Genomic DNA, 20,585 nt, shown 5'->3' with positions numbered 1-20,585 from the left:
GACTGATTCTTTCATCAAGAGCGGAATCACGTGATAGCGCGGGGTTTTTGTTCCGCTGGGCTTGGCGCTCGGCCTGATGGACTTATAAATGTCCGAGATTGCCTGGTAGTTAATTATTGCATTGTAATTGTAATTGCATTCACTTGCCACCCCCAACTCCCCCGCCCCCCCTCTCTCTCTCGCCAGAATGTACCACTACAACCCTTTAGCTCGAATGAAGCTGTCGGTATGGCCCTAATCCCCTTCTTGAGCCTTTTTCATCGTACAACTGCTGACCTTATGGATGTAGTGCACGAGATGCAGGACCAGGAAGGTTTGCGCTTCCCCCCCCTTTTCTCCGTGCTCTTCATCAGGATTGCTGATGGGATCTAGCTGCGATGCGACAAAGGAGATCCCGAATGTAAGAGATGCGTAGATAGCGGCCTCTTATGCTCATATCTGCAGAGGAGAAAGGCTCGAACTACTCAAAGCTCCGAGCTCCACCACCTGGGCCATCGTCTCGAGGCACTCGAGGAGCGTATGAGGGGCACAGAGGCACCACCACACTAAGGACTACACCCCCCATATCTCCCCCGACCCAGAGCAACGTTCAGACAGAAGCAGAGTCGAGGGATATTCCTACCGAATCATCCGAGCCCCGCAGTAGCAGTATGGAACAACCTGGCCTTCCCCATGGTAGGCTGCATGCTAATGAGAGCAGCATGGATCTATCGCATGGTCAGCGGAGCCAAGGAAAATATCGAACACCTCACCAGCAACGCGTCATCATCCTGGACGCGGTCAACTGTAGACAACGCGATCACCCGGCTGGACACGGCTCTGGTTAACCTGCCCGCCCCAAGCCCTAGACCCGATCACAATGTCACCGACGAACGGAGAAACCACTTGCCAGTCAGCGATATTAAGCGCTTCATAGACAGTAAAATCAGTTCCCAACGTGACTCCTACCACCTTCCAGACTGACCGAAGCGATAGTATTCCTGGAAGTCATTCTCCCCAACCTCAGCATATTCGACTCCTTTGCAACCCTCGTGGACTCCGAGCTCCTGCGATCAATGCCCCATGTCATCGGGTCACCGTATGCCATAATCGAGCCAGTCATGCAGGTTCTCTATTTCAACGCGATATATTTCGGACAAACTGCTGGCACAGGTGCAGAACAGAGGGCAGCGGCGAAAACCTACTATCGCGGCTTGCAAGTCGTTCCGAAGTGGTTGGCATCGGCCCAAAGCTCGCATCTAGACCTCATCGCTGCGTCCTTAACGGTAAGTGGGGTGTGTGCAACTCCTCCCAAGTGATAATTGACACTTGGTGCAGGCATGGATGGGAATCAACAACTTTGACTACCATTTGTCATGGCAGTTCCACCGCGAGGCCTGTCGCTTCGGAGACCGACTAGGCATCCACGAAGTAGATTCACACCCGCTGGGCACTGCACAAGAGGAAATCGAAAAGGATGTGAAGCGGCGAATGCACTGGTATCTGGTGGAAATGGACCTTCTCTTCAGAACCTGGTACGACAAGCCCACGGCTCTGCGGTGTCCGGTTGGCCAGGTCCGACTGCCAGCGGAGATATCACCGCAAACCAAGCAGCTCAAGCCCCATAACTGCATTCTGTTCTTGGTCCGGGCCCGAACCCTCTTCATCATGGCCAACTTCTTCGTTCACTTCGAGGCCAGTAGGGCCAGTGACCATCTCAGTACCACGGCGAATACGTGCTGCATGGAGCTAGAAGAACTGGTCAATGACTGGGACCTCTTATCACTCGCCAGATCGCTCAACCTGGGCTGGGTAAAGTCCTGGCTCGTTCTCGAGACGGTCATTGCGTTGCATCTTTTCATCATCTTCGTCAGGCGGAAAGTGTCAAGTGCCGAGCAGATTGTGCACCCACAAGCAGTCCGTTCCGCCAGACTCATCATCGGCATTATCCTCGAGAAGTCAGAATCTCCAATCTCGCCCTGGGGGGAACAGGACGACTTTCAGACACAGTGAGTTTGCAGCCTGGGCCTTTCTTCTGGATGGACATTCACCGCTAACCCAACAAGCTTTCTGACATTCTATCCCTTTGGCGCCTTCTTCACCCTGTATTATCACATCCTGTCTTCCACCCAACCTAGTGAGTACGAAAGTGACCTCTGCACGCTCGAGAGGGTGGTGAACATGATGGTCGCAGCAGCTGCCATCCGCCCCGACTTCGCCCCAATTGCCGACGCCGTGAGTGCCCTTAACGATGTCTGTCGGGCATTTCACTCGGGTCAGAAGAATCCTGCTTCTACCATCAGTTCCTCAGACATGCTGCCAGACAACCCGCTGTTTCTGCTACCCAACGAAAAGGAAGCCGGTTCGTCGACCGTTGCAGATCTACCGCCGCTTGGGACTCTCCAGAATCTCGCCTCCATCATGCCGCTTCAGACAGATGAGGAACTGGATTACGCGTTTGGGATTCCCTTCCAGCTTCAACATCAGGTTGTACCCAGCACACAGTCTGGACTGGCCACGGAGAAGGAGACAGCGCGGACCATAGCACAGCCCTTGGACTTTGTGCGAGCAGTCGAGAACGAGTTGACCTGGCGCAACTGGCACGAAAGCTGGTGGAATTCACAAGCACCTGGATCAAGCTGATACGGTTTAGACTCCACTGTTCACCGAGTGCTACAGCTCTAATGGGTTTAGGCAGAAATTGCATTAAGCTATGGTCACAGTCGAAAGCTGCAGTGATTGACAGGAGAAGACGAAAGACTACCGATCCAGTTACTGCACATCGCATCCTACCAACCTCATCCTTGCTATCAAAATTCCTCTCGCACATGTGGGTAGTGTGTTATAGCCGTGCGAACCATTCAGTGCGGCAACCCGTTGTTGTAGCTGAAGAAGCCCTGGGGATCCCACTGTTTCTTCAGCGCCAACAAGCGCGACAATTTCTCGGATCCATACATAGGGTCCAGTCCCTCTGTTCCGTGCGCATAGCTGACGTAGATATGAAGATTGTCGAACCCGCTGGTCGCGTTGAAGGTCTCCAGAGCTGCAAGGGCAAAGTCGTCGACAGATGTTCCGATGGATGAATCGGTGAGGTTGAAGGAGAACATTCTAATCATAAACACCGGGTCAGTCATGCGTTTGCTGTTATCTCCAGATGTGCGCAAGAACAGGAGGTGGAGGAAGTACTCATGAGCACGGATTTCTCGATGGGGATAGGCAGTCGATGCATCGGCCACGGCCGTCACAGCTTGGACAGGAAAGTATTCCACCTGCCAAGTGCTCCCGGACGCGGCCGGGTAGTCCGACCAGAATTGTGTGAGTTGGTTGAAGTAGGCGATGTGGGTGGCCGCGTCGATGGTGCGGACGCCGAGGGACCACATGTCGTGTTTCTCGCCGTTGATGCAGAAGGCCGTGGCAAGACCAAAACCGGCGTCGGCGTCGACCGCATCCCAGGTAATCATGGAGATGTTGCGCTCGAGATAGGTGAGGTTGAGGAACGGGGCCAGGAGGTCGAGACCCTCTTGCTCGGGACCAGGGTACACGGCGTTCAGAAGTATCACGGGCTATCACACCCCAGAGAGGATATAGGGTTAGAATTCAATGATGGAGTTTTAGCAGAGGAGAGGGAGACTTTGACTTACTCCTGCGGCAGCATCGTTCATCACCAAGGTGTACAATGACAACGCCGCTGGGAGGGTGTCATAGCTAGCTAGAATCTCGAAGTAGGTCTCGTTGAGCTCGGCAGGGAACATGAAGTCGGCATTGAGTACGTTGCCCTTGTTGGTGAGTTCATACACCTTATATGTGGCCGAGGTGACGATGCCGTAGTTGAAGCCGGCGCCGCGCAGGCCCCAGAATAGGTCTGCGTTCTCCGTAGCCGACACAGTGATGAGATCGCCCTTCACCGTGACAAGTTCCACGGACTCCAGCGCGTCGATAATCAGACCGTGCAGACCCTGATAGCGCCCTACTCCGCCACCGAGAGTTGCCCCTACCATGCCCACGCAGGGGCAGGATCCGGTTTCTATTGGCATTGCCCACTGGTTAGTAACCATGTTAACCATCTCTAACATACCGGGAATACACACGAATTTCCTTTCCAGCATTGAAGAGAGGCTCCATAATTTGTGAAAACTTAACGGAACCACCGATGGTCATCGTGCTCTTCTCAGCATCGATTTGGATACTGTCAAACGATCCCATATCAATTTGAAGCCCCTGCTGAAGAGCCCCAAATGAGGTACTATATCCATGGCCACCTCCGCTGGCCAAGAATGGTAGATTCTGACTGGTGGCGTATTTGACCTGTAGCCAGGATGGGCACAGTCAGCGAGTGGTACTGGACTTGAGGATTGAGCCGCGAACATACAACCGTCTGCAAATCGGCGACTGAGCCGGGCTTGATAGCCAGTGAGAAAGTGGGCTCATCCCAGGCGGTCCATCGCTGGATGATATCCCCCCAGTCTGCGTCGTTGGGATAGAACACTTCGCTGGACGAAGAAAGATGGGGCAGAAGAGCAGTGATATTGGATGCAGCTGCTCCGGCAACTATGGACAGGGCAGCGAGCATTTGGGCTGGGCGAACTGCAGCCATCGTGGCGAATTTCATCTTCGCAGTAAGAATGGTCTATTGTCTCGAGAAATCAATATTGCACTGTGGGAAAAGCTTGCTCTGCGCTCCTCAAACCTGGAATGCAGGCTGGCTTTTATATCCAGGAGCCGAGTACAGTTCACGTTGGATTTTGGCGAGATAATGGAATCCGCAGATACGGTAGGTACAACATGCCACTCAGCCTCGTGGTTACACGTGCTAATCCCAGCTCCCACGAGGCAACAGTACCTGCATTGCCAAGGCATGAGTTCGCCGAGTTCGAGCTAAGTGAAATTTTAGTCGATCTTACGAGATCTTTCAGCCACGTGCTCATGCATGTCAGGTCAGAAAGGCGGCTGTGGTGGTGTCAGAACGTCAGATCAACCTCGTGTCAGGCGAATCCGTGCGGAAGATATATAGTCTTCTCATTTGAGTCATCCATCAGACAACATCTGATCGTCGTCATCATCATTGTTATTTGCCAGCATGGGCTCAATCTCTACCACCGCGCGTCCTGAAAGGGCCCACTCCGAGCCTCGCCGGCTTAGGATAGTTCACGTGGGGGCCGGGGCAGCCGGCCTGATGACGGCATACAAGGCTCAGAAGATGCTATCGAATTATGAGCTAGCCGTATATGAAAAGTATGTCGTTGAAGGTGTCTGTGTGAAGTCGCTCTGACCTGACCTTTGCTAGGAATACTGAAGTTGGAGGGACATGGTTTGAAAACAGGTATTTCCATACCATAGGAGATGCGACCAAGAAGCCATCGGCAGGCTGGTGCTAAGGAGCATGAGATAGATACCCAGGGGTGGGCTGTGATGTTCCCTCTCATTCGTACGCCTTCACTTTTGAACCCAACTCCGAGTGGAGTGGGTACTACCCCAGGGGAGAGGAAATCCAGAAATACATGGTGGATTTCGCCAAGAAGCATAGCCTCTACCAGTATATCTCCTTTCAAACGGAGGTTACCCAGGCTCGTTGGATTGAAGAAGACGGTGAATGTTCGTCTCGCTCATCTGACTCATAATTAGCGGTAAGCGATACTGATTCAATTTCTAGGGCAACTGGACCTCAAGACAAAAGATGGGACCCGGTCTCAGGACCGATGCCATGTGCTGATCAATGGCTCGGGTCCATTAAACAAATGGAAATGTTTGGATTCCATCTCATGTTTCTGACCTTCTGACCTCGGGGCTAACATGGAAACCAGGGCCCGATATCCCCGGGATTGATACTTATCGTGGCATACTCACTCACCCAGCTAATTGGGACCCATCCATTGACTGGAAAGGAAAACGTGTTGCGGTCATTGGTACTGGTTCAACGGGCATCCAACTGATTCCTCAAATTGTTAAAGGTACAGTACTATGCCCTACATTGCGCGTTGATGAGCTGCCCCCGAACCAACGCGAATGAACACTCATCATCCTATCCCTCTCAGATGCCAAGTCCCTGTCCGTGTTTGTGCGTTCAACGCAATGGATTGTGCCTCCGGCTGCTTGGCAGGATCTGCGTCTGTTTCCTGATGACCCCGAGAAATCCGCCATGCCCGCCCCCGTGGGCAAGCACCTCTACACCGAGGCCGAGAAGGAGGTCTTCCGCACCGATCCTGCTCGTTTTCTCCAGTATCGCAAAGCGGTCGATGGAGTCATGCAGGAGCGGTTTCCCATCTTCCTCCGTCACCATCCCCTGCATGACATGACCACTGAAATGATCACACAGATGGTACAGTCCCGCGTGGGGCCGGATCGCGAGGACATCGCCAAGTTATTCACACCCACCTTTTCGCCCGGGTGTCGCAGGCCTACGGTAGGTTGGATTCAAGTATCATCTCGGATGAACATGATCATGCTGACAGGAACAGCCCGGCGATGGCTTTCTCGAAAGCCTGACAATGGACAGTAAGATAACCTCTACCAATGTAGAAACATCACTCTTGGTCACATCATTAACCATCCATGCAGATGTCCGGGTGGTTACGGACCCGATTGAACAATTCACCGAGAAAGGGATTCAAACGACTGGCAACGAGGAGAGGGAATTTGACCTCATCATTTGCGCTACGGGTTTTGATGTAGCCTTCGCACCTCACTTGTGAGAATCCTCGCTTCTGCGCCTGTATAATTATGGCTGTCTAACGTGACCAGTCCCGTGGTTGGTTCTCAGGGCCAAACAATGCGCGACGAATGGGCCAAGGTAAGTGGCCTGCCACCGGGCCGAGCGCAATGTGGGATGCTGAACAATCACAGTCCCCAAACATCTACCTCAGTATGGCGACGCCCAACTTCCCCAACTTCTTCTTCATTGGTGGTCCCACAGGGAACTGGGCGCAGGGATCAGTCTTGATTACGGTAGGAGGTGTCTGAAAACCAGTTTGCCAACGAAACCCATGGCTGATGACACAATCCTCATGTAGCACGAAGCTCAGGTTGAATACGCCCTGCAATGTGCGGCCAAGATCAGCAACGAAGGCTTGCACTCGCTGACTCCCAAACAAGCCGTGACCACTCAGTGGCGCCGCCATGTCGATACCTGGCATGACACTCACTCGGTCTGGGCGGAGTCGTGCCAGTCGTGGATGAAATACAACGGTCGCATTCAGCTGTGGCCCGGAAGTATGCTGCATATGCTCAAGTCACTGAAGAGCCCACGCTTCGAGGACTACGATATCAAGTATTGCGAGCAGAATATGTGGGCGTATCTGGGTGAGGGACGAACCGTTACCGAGTTGAGAAGGGAAAAAGGCGAGGCGGTCGACATGGCACCGTTTATGCGAACTCACGATGAGCCCTGGTCGGTAGAATAGACTGTTGAGAGTAGATAGTGATTTATTGTAGGCACCTGATTGGTGTTTGCAAGTGTTCTGCGTCTTAATCAATGGATATGCTGGTACAATTGACTTCTATTCGCCTCTCGCAACTAGTAATTTGTGGTGGACCAGCCTTAATGCAATACTTTGTTAAGATAGTCATTCCAAAATCATGGTAGGAGTTCAGTCTAGCCCTGACAAGCGTATGGTGCAGGTCGAGAGTATGCATTCTATGGGGTGCCAATGAGGGTACCTGCGGGGAGATTGCCAATATCCAGCCGAGCGTTGACAGGGTAATGGTCCCGCTGAATTGTTTCCTCGAATCTAATCAGTGTCGGCCGTTTGAGTTAGTTCCCAATGGAAGCTTGAAAGGCTGACGATCTGATAAGCTGACGATCTGAGAGTCTGACAGTCTTACAGTCTGACAGCAAGGCTGACGGTCAGACATAGGGTTCCCACCATCTGCGCACCCACACGTGCCGGGGAAAGCCTAACCTATATTGATCCTCCACCACCAGGACGACAGAAGCTCAAATCAAAGTCGAAAACCACTTCAAGTCTCTAAGAGTCATCGATCAATCATGTCTCAATCCGCAGGCTTTCCTACCCTCCGCCCCGCCTATATTCTCAAGGTATGACTTGCCCCGACAGTGTGGGTGTTATCCGACCAGATACCAACAAGCAGGAATAGTTTGAGGTCGGGCAGGGCCAGCCAGTCGGTACGCAAGTGTAAAATATATCCCTCGTGTGTCCGAGAACGGGAACTGACCTGAACGCATCGCGCGTACAGGGCCCACCTCCTCCGGCTCTACCTTTATTCACTACGTGAGCCACCTCTATGTATCTCAGCATGCGCACTTCAAGCTTCTGATAAATTCAACTGTAATGCAGTCTTCCCCGGGCGGTACGATCACTACAGTCGAAGGATTTTCTCCCCGCATCAACGCACAGGTAGTTGTGGCCGGAGACTGGCTGTACTTCGATCCCGATCAGCAACACACGCGGATGAATGTCCACGGAATAGCGAGGTGTGCTTGGAACTCCAATCACTGGACTTTTGAAAGTGCTCTGTGACTAATGCATTGGCATGAAGAACCACTGAAGATGAAGTAAATATTTCATCCCTGTCTCTTCCACCTCCATTGGGCCCTCCACCGGAACAACTCATACTGACCGTAGACCAGGGAATCAGGTTCAAATATTCGGGCGTCTCTACTGTCTCTGAGGACTTGGCGGCCATATTCCAGGGTCAACCGAAGACGGTTGCCTTTGGACAGTCAAGTGAGTACCTCTCATCCTAGAAGAGTACTGCCCTCTTTTCCCTGGAGACAGTATCTAATAAAGTGTTTGCAGCAATGAACATGACTTTCGAGGTGGGCTCGCCTCGAATCAAGGCACTTGAGAATAGCAACTGGGTGGGCAATGGCCGGTTTAAATTAGAGGGAGATAAGCTCTGGGTCGAAGTGCGCATTGCCCAGGTGGTGGCCAGCCAGGATATGGATTGACCAGTCCTTGGCCAAGGACAGTCCCAGTTAGGTTCAGGGGCTTCTGATCTTGTTCGCCCACCCAGACATTCATAATCACGCAGATCCCCAAGTCAGAGAGTGTTCATTCTTGCCTACTACTATTTACGTAGTTCATTGTTTTTGATTATCAACTCAGATGTCATGTAAAAGTGCAAGTAGTATCAAAATATGCTTTATTGCGGTCTGGCAGGACTAAAGATGACTACTCTGCATACAAAGTGCTCGGTCGCCATTATGCTAGAGTTGATTTCATCTCGGATCTTCTGGTACAGTGTCCCAGATCATATCTAACAGGAACATAACGAGGAGGCTTTCCTCGGTTGCGTGAGATAACCTTCAAATGGCTACTACCACCCATACAGTTGTGACTCTTGAGCACTGTGCTAGATCCGGGGCGTGATTGTATTCCTTGTCATTCTATTGTCAATCTAAGGCACTGAGATAGATGAAATACCACGCATATCTTGAACCCTACTGCTTTGACAACAGTATACAGCCAGGATGCACGAAACGACCCAAATTATCGATCCTAGTCAGAGCCAACCCTCTACGCACTCCGTCCTTCGTATTCCTTCTCCAATTCGCCCAGAAATCCCTCCAATGGCTTGCCCTGAACCCTGACCTCCTTGCAATCCAGCAGGATGTAGAGCATCCGGCCGGGTTCCGTCTCCCCACCCGTGATGTTCTTCCACTTGTGGGCGGTCGCCCGCTGGACGCTCACATCCCCGCGCTTCATAATCCGTGTCTCGCCGGAGTCCAGAGTGAGCTCGAACTCTCCCTCTAAAACGATCCCGTAGTCAATGGACAGGGCGCGGTGCATTGGGGATTCGACGCCTGGGCCGAAATCGATCATCCGAGCCACTGTGCCGTTGGGGATGTGGAGACCTGGCTGTGGGAAGTGTTATCCAGAGTTCAGGGGAAAGGAAGATGGTAGGGAACCGCAAGAGAAAGATGAAGAGAAGTAAACCAACCTCATTCTCGCGAGCATACTGGATATCTTTGCTGTCGTTGAGATCGACTGGATTCTCCTGGGTTGAGTACAGGATGTTGGCTACGGCTTGATTCTCACCCATAATGCGGTGGTGGTCGCCACGATCGGTGACAAGGAAGTGGCCTTTGCCGTCCTCCTCGCTGTGGCCGGTGATCAGTCGCTGCGTGGCGCGCAGACCAGGAGCAGGGAACCCATTGGTAGAGACGAAGTTAATAGCGGCAGTGGTCGTCATTGTGGAGGGGAATTGACCGTTGTGTAATTAGAATGGAGGATAAAAGCCCAATGTGCTGTTGATACGAAGAGGAGGGAACATTTGTCCAGATATATATTGAGACACCGTGCGTTAAGAATAGATACTACTTGACGCATCTGACGGACCCTGATGTCTGACCCCCTCTATCTGACATTGTCAGAAGTCCTATCTGACAACCCCAACTTCAGTCGTGCTACCGCACTTGAAAGAGTTCAATGACTGCCCACTCTTTTCCTGGTGTCGGAAATCAAACATGGCTACAGAGGGTAGTTCCTCCGTCCACAATCCAACTGCTCCCCGTGACATAACTGGCGCGCGGGCTGCATAGGAACAGAATCAGGTCGGTGATCTCGTCCACCTGTGCAATCCGTCCCATGGGCACAGACTGGGCAATCAACGCCGCGAGGTCGGGATTGTCTTTCACAGCGCGGTCAACCATCGGGGTGTCGACCCACGACGGACAGAGGCAGTTCACGCGAATCCCGTACTTGGCGTTATCTAGGGCTTGGGGGACCCATAAGACGTGTTGATCAGCTTCGTCGTCTCGAGCTCATCTTCACTGTACCCTCTTAATTGTTGATGACTTACCAGCATTCCGGGTCAGTCCTAGCACCGCATGCTTGGACGTGGTGTATTGCGTTAAAGCGGGGGTCGCGACGAAGGAGGCACAGGATGCCATGTTGAGAATCACTCCGCGCGTGCAGCCCCGCTGAGCATTGCGAGCGCTGACGAGGCGCGCTTCCTGCTCCTTCATCGTGCGCGAGACATACTTGGTGAGAAGAAAGGAGCCCGTGACGTTGACGTCAAGGAAGCGAATGAATTCCGTCAGGGATGCTTCCGCAATCTCCGCGGCCACTTGGACGCCAATCTATACATGTACATAGGGTGAGCATTGGAGGATTGTGTCTGTTCAAGAGATACCTGGTAGTGAGACCTAAGATAAGAGACAGAAGAAGGGATTACATACACCCGCTGAGTTGACCAAGTAGTCAATGGTCCCGAAGGATTGCTGGGTCTGGGTCACCACCGCTTCCACCTGCGTTTCGCTGGTCACATCGAGTGGCATGACCACCGCTTGGTAGGTGGGGTGAGTGGCGAGAGCCCTACTTTCCTCGGCGGCCTGCTGGGCAGCCTCAAAATTTAGGTCGGTAAAGGCCACCCCCGCGGCGCCTTCGCGGGCAAAGGCCAAGGCGCAGGCTCGCCCAATGCCACTGCCGGCCCCGGTGATCAAGGCGTATCCCGTAATGTCCATGCTGTACTCGGTAGACAGAGAGTTGTTTCCGTGCTTTCCTGGCAGACCATGGCCTTTCAGCGGGTCAATATATCTGGTGCCAACCTCGTTGCTGATTGGCACTGGGGATGCACTCGGTGCACGGTTCGCCGCGGTCAGCTTGCAGGCTGGGCCTGCCTGCAGTCAGAGTCAGAAAGTGGAATAAGCCTAAACGGCTGTGTATCAAACTAGATCTGGGGCTGATATAAGCACTAGATAGAGACTAATTCTGACAGGAGTAATCATCGTTCATGTTCTAAGGGCTGTCTATTTAATGATTTCACGATGATTCAAAGAACTTGCGTGGACAAAACATGAAGTACCAATATATACTCTGAATAGCATGAAGAGAAATGCAAAGGTGGGCATCAGTCGTAGCCTCAGTAGTAGATGAAGAAAGACAGGACATGAGCAGACCAAAACAGGTACCAACTAATCAAGCGGAATAGACAGCAGGACTCGGGGAAAGATTAATGACGATATGAAGTGGTCGGACATCCGACGCCTCCGACGCCTCCGCCTCCGCCTTCACTTCCGCCTCCACTTCCGCCTCCGCCTCCGCCTCCGCCTCCGTGTCTCCTTTTTTCTGCCTCGCATCCCCGCCCAATGAACCCTTCCGTGGACGGTCGGAAACGGGGGGTGTAATCGCAGAGAAAGAAGAAGAAGAAGATGATGATGATGATGATGACGGTGAAGAGCAGGGATATCCATACTCAATGTGAGCATTGGGCTGCATGAGCATCTCGGCCAGAGCTGGATGAGAGTGGGACAAAATCCGAGCCACCTAAGCGATGTGTACCGACCTGTGACTGTGACTGTGACTGTGACTGTGGCTGTGGCTGCTGGGATAGGGCGAGTCGGGCTGCCCCGGCCCCGTCCCCAGCCCCGTCAGGGATCCGCAATGGTGGCATATGCCCCGGAAATGGGCTGTAGGCCCCGGCGGTGGTGGGGCCGGGGCGGCCCGGCGTTTATTCCGGGCGGCCGAACAGCTGCTCTCACCTCTGCCCGCGTTGTTGGTGTTGGTGTTGGTGTTGGTGTTGGTGTTGTTACTGTGGATGTGAAAAATGCGGCTGCTCCAGCGGGATCGACGGGCCGGCGACGGCGGCAGCGGCAGCTGATCGGCGGTATCCGGAAGCACGGGAGTTGGACAGTCATGGTGGATATAGATGTGGATGTCATTGCTGGATTGAGTGGAGGCTCCCACAATACTCGTGGCTACCCCGGGACCAGGAGTGGAGACATCGGAGACCAGAGCAGGGTCCAGTATCAAGGCCCCTTCGTCGATCCTTCCCGACCCAGCAGCCAAGTATTCGTGATCGGGGCCTTCGGGCCAGGAGGGGCTTTCTAGCGCACTGAGGTCGAGGGTGGAAGAGTTGTGGACATCCAGCTGTGGCGTCATCAAGTCGAGATCTAGTGAGGGAGACAGCGGGTTGAGGGGGTCAATGAGCCCGTCTAAGAGGAAGTCGTCTGCCACAGGCGCTCCCGAAAAGTCCAGGTCTATCTCGGAAGCTGACGTGGACCTCATGATGTCAAATGAGATCGGCTGGTTCTGCAATTTGCGCTTTGCGCCTGGCATTGCATGGAAGTTTGGTCGGTGCATCGCAGCCGAGCTAAGTCTGTAGCAGAAGAGACTTACGTAGCTTGCGTTGTGAATTGCGGTTCTGAATGCGTTTGCGCAAGGCCGGTTCGGAGATGTGACTCCAGTCCTCCTGGTCAATCATTTCCTCCACCGGCGATGTCGAGGCCATGGAAGCTACAGCTATGGAACAAGAAGGCAAGGATAGATAGGCAGACAGGCACAATGATCAGGGATATGACGAACTTCCAGACTGAGAATCGGATTTCAAGCACCACGCCGTCGAGCTAAGCAATTGTACCTCGCATTAATATATAAAGCCGCATCATGAGGATAACCAGAGACATATGGTCCCAGCCCGTTTGCAGAACCCTTGCTGCCGTTCCACTAGAGCAAGCACATATTTGTTCTCTGAACCAGCTAGTGCAAGCGAGAAGGAGCGCTACTTGCAGACATGTTGCTGGACCTGATAGGCACTGTAAGCTGATGAGCCTCACCAGTAGTCATAGCACCCAGTGACAATGCTGGCCATGCTCCTCGGGGCTTGCCAAATGGTCCGCGTCCGCGTCGCTGGCTGCCTTAGATCTAGACCGGACGTACCGCAGTATCGAACAATCACCTGGGAATCTTCACTCGACGAATTCCATTAGGTCCGAGTACTGAGTCAGATCGTGATTGACTGAGCGAGATAGCGAGATAGCAAGATGGGGCATGATGGTCGGACGAGCCGAAAAGGGACCAGCATAGAGCTCAGGATGTCTCGTGGAATCCTCAATTCCTTCAAGCTGGATCACCCAATCCCAATGGGAAGCCTTTCTACTGCAGAAGAAGCCACTGGTTCATTCTTCACCAGGAAGCCATTTGATTGGAGATGAACCTGCAATACCCCGCACGTGCTGACATCGACTAAGCACTGATGGCCTGCAGAAAGCTCGGGCGGAGAAACTCCTCAGAACTGTCAGCACTAAGGACTCGGATTCTACCCAGTAGGCACATTTTGGGGCTGTTGGACTTGCATTCTCACCTTGCATCTGATTGGCGAGGTACTTTATATGCCGCAGGTGCCGCGTGTGCCTCGTGCACCAACTCATACCTTGTACTCTGACACAGTCCTTCCCAACAGCTTATCGGCTTACAAATTATCACGTCAGCTGTAGTGGAAACGTTGGAAGTCGCGGAACCCCGTCCCGGCCATCTGCTTGGTTGGGGAGGCATGGTGGAATATTACCTTACAGTCCATAGTTCGTGATACCGTCACTAACGTGGATCATCTCATTGGCACCTCAGCGCTTCCTCGGGAAAGTATTCCCTCCGGATCGCCAGAAACCACTCCCATAATTGGGCGGAGCAGGACGTGCCTTTCAAACGACGGGCAATTTCGTCGATGAGCCTCTCCACCCGGCCCGCGAGGAACCATTCGCCGCGAGTGGGGCGCAGCAGAATCGCGTAGTATGCCAAGAGCAGGAGCGCGCCGGGGCGATCCTGCTTGAGTAGCGTCAGGTAGGCGGGAGCCACGCGCATCGGCCACGCATTGAGGGCATCCCAGACGGAGACGGCGGGGCCCCGGCGCCGGAGAAAAGCCCCGGCGGCGGCAAGCTGGACCGCGGCGGCCCGGTAGGCGTCGTGCTCCTCCGCAAGCTCGGGGGCAGGGTGCTCCGCGACCACCATGGCGAGCAAGGTCCCCAGCAGCGGGTCTTCGGGGCCATCGGCGGACGGACCGCCGACGCCAAGGTCATCCTCCCACAGGGCGGCGAAGGGCGCGAGGGGCCCCGCGCTGAGCGCGTCCCAAAACGGGCAGAGCATCGAGCAGCCATTGCGGAGGATGTTGATCCAGTGCAAATGTTGGTCGGGGTCATCGCTCAGGAACAGGCGCGGGTCCTCGGTGTCTGAGTTGAGGGAGCAAATGACGAGGAAAAACGCAAAGGCCAGGACTGCCTCGCAGTTGTCGCGATCGACGTGCAGGATGGCCTGACGAAAAGCGGGAATGGCTTGGTCTTGGTGCCGGAGGGATTGGAAGACATAATACGTGCGATTAGCCGGGTCGATGGAGGCCAGGTGCAAGGCGGCACACGCCATGACCCCCTGCCTCAGGAACTCAAATCGGGGGGCCAGACCCAGAACGACCTCGCCAAATGCGTGGTCGGTCTCGGGGTTATTGGAGAGGGACTTGTAGGTCGAATGCCGATAATGGTCGAGAAGACCTTGGTTGGTTACGAGCCCCAACGAATACTGGTCCAATGGTAGAAGCCGACTATCCAAGTGTGTTGTACTGGTCGCCGGGGTAGTACCGGTCTACAGGCGCAGGAAGTAACCATCAGCATTGGTAGACAAGATTGAAGATGGAAGAATTGGAAGGGTTGAAAACCGACCGTACTCGATCGACCATCATTGCTGACTTCGTCGACGCTATATTCCGAGGGAGAAGCTGGGGAGGCCACTAACAAGGACGGATTGGTGAAGTATCGCAGGGCATTTCCCCGGAAAAAGGTCTGTAAGGGGACTGGGGTCGAGAGGGTGCTCTCATTCGAGGTGGGAATCTGGTGGGTGCATCGCCAGTGTTGCTTCATGCGTTTGCTGGTGGCGCAAAGATAGCCACAGCGCTCAAAGCGGCACGCCAGCCCTTCCTGGATGGAGAGGAAGGGGACCGGAAACTGGCTTTCATCAGGCAAGTCTATATCCTGCGGCTGGGCCAGCTCGAACTCCGCAGCAAAGGCGACAAAGGTGCGCCGCGTTGCACGAGAAAGATAATGGATCTCCTTGAGATGACGCGCAATGGCCCCGGGCTGAATGGCGTAGCGGCATCGTAAACAGACCAGCACCCGGTAGGTGGGCAAATAACTCAGGAGTTGAGAGGGGGTGGTCGGCTCTTCTGGGGACTGGGACTCGACTTCTGCGCCCATCATGGGGGTGAATGACAATGAAGACCGCAGTTGAAAAGTTGACAGCTAAAGATTGGGATTGGAGTTGAGGGGGGGGTGGAGTGAGATCCATGGGAATGAAGAGGGGAGAGGAGAGGAGGAGGAGAGAACATACGTTAACCACAGTGATCTACAGTAATGACCGGTAATGTACGGTCATCTGGGTTTAATTACTAACTACTGGGATGTGGATGAGTCAGCCCCCGACTGTTTCTCCCAGTAAAGTTCATTAACTTTACCACAGTACTATAGGTATACTTATTCATCCTCAACTCACTTACTACAGCATTGACACTGAGCAGCTTCCATCTGGCATTATCGGCGGTTAAACAATTAGGTAAAAGAAAGCAAATACCAAAAAAAAAAAAAAGAAAAGGAAAGAAAAAAAATCAACCAAGCACGTGCAAACACAGCAAGAAATTCACAGAAAATAAAATCAAATCTGCGACAATAGCGCATTCACGTCCACAACTTGCTTCAGCTCCGAGATCGTCTCATCCCAGACCTGGTCCTGAGTGATTCTCCCCGCGTCGCTATCCCCGTAGCCCGCAAAAGGAGCAGGCTTGTTGTCACTCATGTACTGGCCATTGGAGGGCTCTCCAGCCAACACCGCAGAGTGAACCAGAGTACGGGCTCCCATCGACACCGATCGACCGATCACCCTCTTCATCCCCCCTAAAACCTTGCCGAATGCCCCTTCCGCCGTGCGATGGAGTTCGGAGCCATAGCAAAAGCCGGGGTTCACCAGGTTGAGAATGGCCCCCGTGGAGCGTTTGCCGGGGGATCGATGCTGGAACAGCTCCAGAAAGAAGAGCTGGTAGAGCAGCTTCGAGGTATAGTAGCGATCGCCCATGTTGAAGTGCTTGGGGTCATCTAGGACCTGGATCAGAGGCCGTCGCTGACTCCGTGCAATCTGCGCCTCCTTGAACTTGGCCCATGCGGCGGTTTCGCTGCCCACGATGGAAATGACCGGACGAGGGCGATTCAGATTCTGGGCGGCCTGGCCATCGAGGACTGGAAGCAGAAGCAAGGTCAACAGTGCGGTACTGAGCCAGTTGACCTGAATACTCGTCTCGTGGGAGGTGGCTTGGTTGACTGTGAAGTGGAAGTTGGCCACTCCCGCGTTCAGAAGGGCAAAGTCGATGTGAAGCCCGGACTGCTTGAGGCGCTCGACAAAGGCGAGCACACTGGCATAGCTGCCGAGATCCAATTCCCACACCTCGACCACGGGAGCTTTGGCAGAAGCAGGCAGCGATGCGAGGAGGGATTTTCGGGCTGCCTCGCCCTTGGAGCTGCTGCGGACCGCTAGGATTAGATGCGATAGCCCCAGGCCCAGCAATTGCGCCGAAGCTTGATAGCCCAGTCCAGTGTTGGACCCGGTGACAATGCCGGCTTTGCCGCGAAGGGAGGTAGAAGACGGAGCCTTGGAGGGGCAGACTAGGAATTGGCGATACAGGAAGCCAGGATAGGTATTGTAGAACACCATGGTGATCCAACTGAGGATAAAATCTTGAGGGAAGGAGATACCGTGACAGAGGAAAAGCAGGTAGGTGTGTGCAGTTCACCCATTATATAGCTCCTCTGCCCCCCCCCCTTCAAGCCCGGTGCAAACCAAGAGTCGGTCTGGTCCTCTGATGAAAGGTGCATGGATAGGTCATGGATAACGAGGCCACGGTATGGTAGGATGCCACTTGATGGTGTCCACGGTAACTGACCAGGTTATCTCCTGGTCTCCTGCATGAGTCGGTGGAGTCCGAGTCCCAAACCGACGGTGCCGTTCCCGACGATGATTGGCTGGCTCGGATTTAAGCAGTTCCCCCGATGGAACCGAGATGGGAACCAAAGGTGCCGTTCCACCTGACGGAGGACAGTCTGTCTGACGGTCAGACCATTCGACTCACATACTTGACCTGTTCAGCATTGAAGAACTCTTCCTTGCTCTGGAGACACCACGTGACTGTAGGTTTGGCATGGTTGCACCTCCCCGAGGCCAACGTGACCGCCTACCGGAAGCGCGAATCTGGCAGGCAGTATCTACCTCACCGTACCTCGGGCGGTCGCACCTGCACGAGTTATATATCTCGGGACGGTCCCGTGGTCATCGAGTACTACTAGTATGACACAAAATTGGCAAGCGTTAAGGAAAGCTTATAGCCGGAAGGATAGCTATTTTGAGTACGAGATAAACTAATAATCTTATGAGGAAAGAGTCACTGCGGCTTCAGAAGCCATCCTGTGCTTTCAATGCCAAAACAAGGCAGATCGTGGACAGGGGAGAAGGGCCCGGGACACCTGGCAGGAGGGGCGGATGTCCGTTTGCGGAATCCGGCAGACCGGTCGGAAGAGCCTGGCATGGCAGGCGGTGAATGCCCCCGCCCGACTAGCAACTGTCACTGCCTGAGGCATTAACTCAGGCAACCTCTCACTGGGAAGAGTGTCATCATCATCTACTAATGCTAACTAATGCTTTCTGCTCGCAATCTTGATCCAGAAATTGTGATGAACCAACAACGCCAGGTTTTCCTGCTTCCAGATGGGTCGTGCCCCATTATTGATCTGGGGTCTGAACAGGCGGAAGAACTAGATTGCCAAGGAGCCATGGTTAGTCCTGTTAGGTGAAAAAGCCGGACGAGAACCCCACTACGAGGCGGTAGACAAGAAACAGAACACAAGGAGATGCGAATACCTGGACAAGCAGCTTATACGTCTCCAGCAGGGCGATATTCTTCCCCAGGCAGATGCGCGTCCCGTATCCCCAGGTCAGAATACACTTGTCCATCAGGGCGATATGGTCCGGATCGGCCACCAGCCAGCGGTCCGGACGGAAGACATCAGCGTCCTCCCCAAAGACGCGGCGATTCCGGTGCACCACATACGGGTTGGCTCCAATCTCCGTCCCGGCGGGGATATGCTGGTTGTGCAGCGTGAGACCCCCCGGAGACACGTAGCGCGGAATGATCATCGGGGTCGACGGCTGATAGCGCATGGTCTCCTTGTAGCAGGCTGTGAAGTAGGGCATATCTTTGATCTCGTCGTATCGTGGCACCGGGGAGGTGAGGTCGCCACGCTGGTCGTACTCGTCGATCTCCGCCACCAGTCGCTCATATACCCCAGGGGTCTCAAGGACATAACGCACAAAGCCACAGAAGAAAGCGGCGGTGGTGTCTGAGGCTGCGACCATGAGCACGAAACATTCGGTCTTGACCTCCTCGAGCGTGATCGGGGTCCCATCCGGGTTGGTTGCGCTCAGAATATTGTCCAGGAAATCCCCTTGCTTGTGAGCCTGAGGGTTATTCAGTCGATCTGCCAGCAGCCGATCACGAAACTAGAGACACCGGATGGATGAGCCTTCATCATATTTCCACCAGAGGTGTGCTTTACGTACAGCCATGATTTTCCCCGTCCCCGACCCATCACCCGGCTTGGGCATGAAAAACTTTCTCGTGATGGGATTCTCCAGGAATGGGCGTGCAAGCCAGGGCAATGCTCCCACAACCGCGGCAAACGGGGCCATCTGATGGAAATTCGCGATCAGGTTCTCCACGTCGCGCCCCTGGCTAACGAATCCGATGGGCTCGCCAAAGGAGAGTTGGCAAATCATGTCATACGCAAACCATCTGTTACACACACAGAGAGAGAGAGATGAGTAAATGATTGGGATGTGATGGGCATGAAACCTACTGGGACCAGGCAGCAAAGTCCAGTTCTTCGCCCGTCTCCACAAACCGCTGCGTCAAAATATGAGTCCACTGCGCGATGCGCTCATCGACCTGCCCTTCGAGGTGCTTCAGGTTGGTCAAGGTGAACGAGGCGGCAACCCTCTTGCGCTTGATGGCATGCTCCTCGTGTTTGAGAGTTTGGAAAGGTGGGGCAATTTCACCGAGCACGCCTACGGTATAGACATCGGTCTTGTCCACTCGCCGATGGTAGATGAGCGGTAGGAGCAATGGATCATCAACTGCCAAGAGGTTCGGGGCAGCGCGTACAATGCTCCCATACTTTTTATGGTATTCCAGACCCAGAGTGTGGGCCTGCTTGGTGTGCAGAATCCAGAGTTTGAAAAAATCGGACACCGAGGCCCAGAAAGGGCCGGGAAATGCGCGGAGTGGATGGAAGTAGCGGTTGTAAAAGCCTTGACAGAGGACATAGCTCACCAGCGTGAGAGCAAGGACACTGTAAGTGTACATGATGGGCGGGTGTGCAGTAAAGCCACCTTACTGCGGGTGGAGATCAGCTCGAGTTCTTTTATTTGATCATTTCTGACACAACCTGCATGCATGTACACAGGCTGATGGTCAGAAACCCCACTTAGCCCACGGCTTACGGTGGTCATCCTGGAAAGCCCTAAAAAGAGTTGGATCGATTCTTGGCCGACCAACCATCATTTTGCTCATAGCGCAGGTGGGCTTTCCTGAGTCATCTTGGCAATTCTGCCAAAGTCGGATCTTGGCCAATTCCAAGCTAAGTATGTTACGACTAGGCATGTTCACAAAAAAGGCATGAGCCGTAACTAATACACAGGTGTGTCCCAGACTTTTTCGAGACACTGATAAGTAGGGCCGGGTACAGTAACTCCATGTCACCCAACATATACATATTAGATCGACTGAGGATGATGTGAAGGTACATGGGATATACATTACAGGTTCTTTACAACTGTAACATGAAACCG

At 53.7% G+C, this 20,585-nt stretch overlaps 9 protein-coding genes across 9 annotated transcripts; 3 read left to right on the top strand and 6 right to left on the bottom strand.

Moving 5' to 3' along the window:
* Positions 1–187: 187 nt before the first annotated feature.
* BO95DRAFT_456862 (uncharacterized protein) lies at positions 188–2,622 on the top strand (the record flags this gene model as incomplete). The annotated part of the gene is made up of 7 exons (XM_025588438.1): positions 188–226; positions 290–313; positions 373–517; positions 701–919; positions 976–1,265; positions 1,318–1,988; positions 2,118–2,622. The coding sequence occupies 7 exons, from the start codon at positions 188–190 to the stop codon at positions 2,620–2,622; spliced, it is 1,893 nt and encodes a 630-aa protein (XP_025437595.1).
* Positions 2,623–2,840: 218 nt separating this feature from the next.
* On the bottom strand, positions 2,841–4,549 carry BO95DRAFT_374035 (FAD-binding oxidoreductase; the record flags this gene model as incomplete). The annotated part of the gene is made up of 5 exons (XM_025583083.1): positions 2,841–3,087; positions 3,166–3,542; positions 3,621–4,003; positions 4,068–4,284; positions 4,349–4,549. The coding sequence occupies 5 exons, from the start codon at positions 4,547–4,549 to the stop codon at positions 2,841–2,843; spliced, it is 1,425 nt and encodes a 474-aa protein (XP_025437594.1).
* Positions 4,550–4,879: 330 nt separating this feature from the next.
* BO95DRAFT_423365 (flavin-containing monooxygenase) lies at positions 4,880–7,387 on the top strand. The gene is made up of 11 exons (XM_025584627.1): positions 4,880–5,211; positions 5,264–5,299; positions 5,369–5,571; positions 5,630–5,722; positions 5,781–5,927; positions 6,012–6,379; positions 6,435–6,471; positions 6,535–6,664; positions 6,718–6,766; positions 6,820–6,921; positions 6,987–7,387. The coding sequence occupies exons 1-11, from the start codon at positions 5,057–5,059 to the stop codon at positions 7,374–7,376; spliced, it is 1,710 nt and encodes a 569-aa protein (XP_025437593.1). The 5' UTR covers positions 4,880–5,056; the 3' UTR covers positions 7,377–7,387.
* A 573-nt stretch (positions 7,388–7,960) lies between these two features.
* Positions 7,961–8,884, top strand: BO95DRAFT_468147 (DUF3237 domain-containing protein; the record flags this gene model as incomplete). The annotated part of the gene is made up of 6 exons (XM_025589346.1): positions 7,961–8,011; positions 8,071–8,098; positions 8,170–8,407; positions 8,473–8,488; positions 8,564–8,660; positions 8,733–8,884. 6 exons carry the CDS (start codon positions 7,961–7,963, stop codon positions 8,882–8,884), a joined length of 582 nt encoding a protein of 193 aa, XP_025437592.1.
* A 411-nt stretch (positions 8,885–9,295) lies between these two features.
* BO95DRAFT_476762 (NAD(P)-binding protein) lies at positions 9,296–11,505 on the bottom strand. Its single transcript, XM_025589946.1, has 5 exons — positions 11,117–11,505; positions 10,738–11,017; positions 10,454–10,653; positions 9,877–10,056; positions 9,296–9,794 (listed from the first exon to the last, which is right to left on the bottom strand). Exons 1-5 carry the CDS (start codon positions 11,399–11,401, stop codon positions 9,453–9,455), a joined length of 1,287 nt encoding a protein of 428 aa, XP_025437591.1. The 5' UTR covers positions 11,402–11,505; the 3' UTR covers positions 9,296–9,452.
* A 698-nt stretch (positions 11,506–12,203) lies between these two features.
* On the bottom strand, positions 12,204–13,167 carry BO95DRAFT_468144 (bZIP transcription factor; the record flags this gene model as incomplete). The annotated part of the gene is made up of 2 exons (XM_025589345.1): positions 12,204–12,988; positions 13,056–13,167. The coding sequence occupies 2 exons, from the start codon at positions 13,165–13,167 to the stop codon at positions 12,204–12,206; spliced, it is 897 nt and encodes a 298-aa protein (XP_025437590.1).
* Positions 13,168–14,267: 1,100 nt separating this feature from the next.
* On the bottom strand, positions 14,268–15,895 carry BO95DRAFT_456857 (uncharacterized protein; the record flags this gene model as incomplete). The annotated part of the gene is made up of 2 exons (XM_025588437.1): positions 14,268–15,287; positions 15,365–15,895. The coding sequence occupies 2 exons, from the start codon at positions 15,893–15,895 to the stop codon at positions 14,268–14,270; spliced, it is 1,551 nt and encodes a 516-aa protein (XP_025437589.1).
* A 324-nt stretch (positions 15,896–16,219) lies between these two features.
* On the bottom strand, positions 16,220–17,758 carry BO95DRAFT_447263 (NAD(P)-binding protein). The gene has a single exon (XM_025587579.1). The coding sequence runs from the start codon at positions 17,397–17,399 to the stop codon at positions 16,350–16,352; it is 1,050 nt and encodes a 349-aa protein (XP_025437588.1). The 5' UTR covers positions 17,400–17,758; the 3' UTR covers positions 16,220–16,349.
* Positions 17,759–18,122: 364 nt separating this feature from the next.
* Positions 18,123–20,458, bottom strand: BO95DRAFT_485718 (cytochrome P450). The gene is made up of 6 exons (XM_025590419.1): positions 20,238–20,458; positions 20,132–20,182; positions 19,595–20,045; positions 19,299–19,530; positions 18,600–19,196; positions 18,123–18,493 (listed from the first exon to the last, which is right to left on the bottom strand). Exons 1-6 carry the CDS (start codon positions 20,395–20,397, stop codon positions 18,374–18,376), a joined length of 1,611 nt encoding a protein of 536 aa, XP_025437587.1. The 5' UTR covers positions 20,398–20,458; the 3' UTR covers positions 18,123–18,373.
* Between the last annotated feature and the right edge of the window lie 127 nt (positions 20,459–20,585).

The sequence above is a fragment of the Aspergillus brunneoviolaceus genome, assembly GCF_003184695.1.
Source record: "Aspergillus brunneoviolaceus CBS 621.78 unplaced genomic scaffold BO95scaffold_85, whole genome shotgun sequence".
NCBI lineage: Eukaryota > Fungi > Ascomycota > Eurotiomycetes > Eurotiales > Aspergillaceae > Aspergillus > Aspergillus brunneoviolaceus.
The sequence above is the reverse complement of the archived record's forward strand: the minus strand, read 5'-3'. Positions and strand labels throughout refer to the sequence as shown.

Excerpts from the sequence above, each read along its gene's own strand:
- BO95DRAFT_447263 (XM_025587579.1), bottom strand. The coding sequence starts at position 17,399 with ATGGTGTTCTACAATACCTATCCTGGCTTCCTGTATCGCCAATTCCTA.
- BO95DRAFT_423365 (XM_025584627.1), top strand. The coding sequence starts at position 5,057 with ATGGGCTCAATCTCTACCACCGCGCGTCCTGAAAGGGCCCACTCCGAG. Across the intron at positions 5,928-6,011 it reads GATTCCTCAAATTGTTAAAG|ATGCCAAGTCCCTGTCCGTG; the intron begins GTACAGTACTAT and ends TATCCCTCTCAG. Across the intron at positions 6,665-6,717 it reads GTAGCCTTCGCACCTCACTT|TCCCGTGGTTGGTTCTCAGG; the intron begins GTGAGAATCCTC and ends TAACGTGACCAG.
- BO95DRAFT_485718 (XM_025590419.1), bottom strand. The coding sequence starts at position 20,397 with ATGCCTAGTCGTAACATACTTAGCTTGGAATTGGCCAAGATCCGACTT. Across the intron at positions 20,046-20,131 it reads CGAGCTGATCTCCACCCGCA|GCTTTTACAACCGCTACTTC; the intron begins GTAAGGTGGCTT and ends TCCTCTGTCAAG. Across the intron at positions 19,531-19,594 it reads GACTTTGCTGCCTGGTCCCA|ATGGTTTGCGTATGACATGA; the intron begins GTAGGTTTCATG and ends TGTGTGTAACAG.
- BO95DRAFT_476762 (XM_025589946.1), bottom strand. The coding sequence starts at position 11,401 with ATGGACATTACGGGATACGCCTTGATCACCGGGGCCGGCAGTGGCATT. Across the intron at positions 10,654-10,737 it reads AGGACTGACCCGGAATGCTG|CCCTAGATAACGCCAAGTAC; the intron begins GTAAGTCATCAA and ends GGGTCCCCCAAG. Across the intron at positions 10,057-10,453 it reads GCAGCCCGCGCGCCAGTTAT|CGACTGATCACCGGCCACAG; the intron begins GTCACGGGGAGC and ends CGCGCCACGCAG.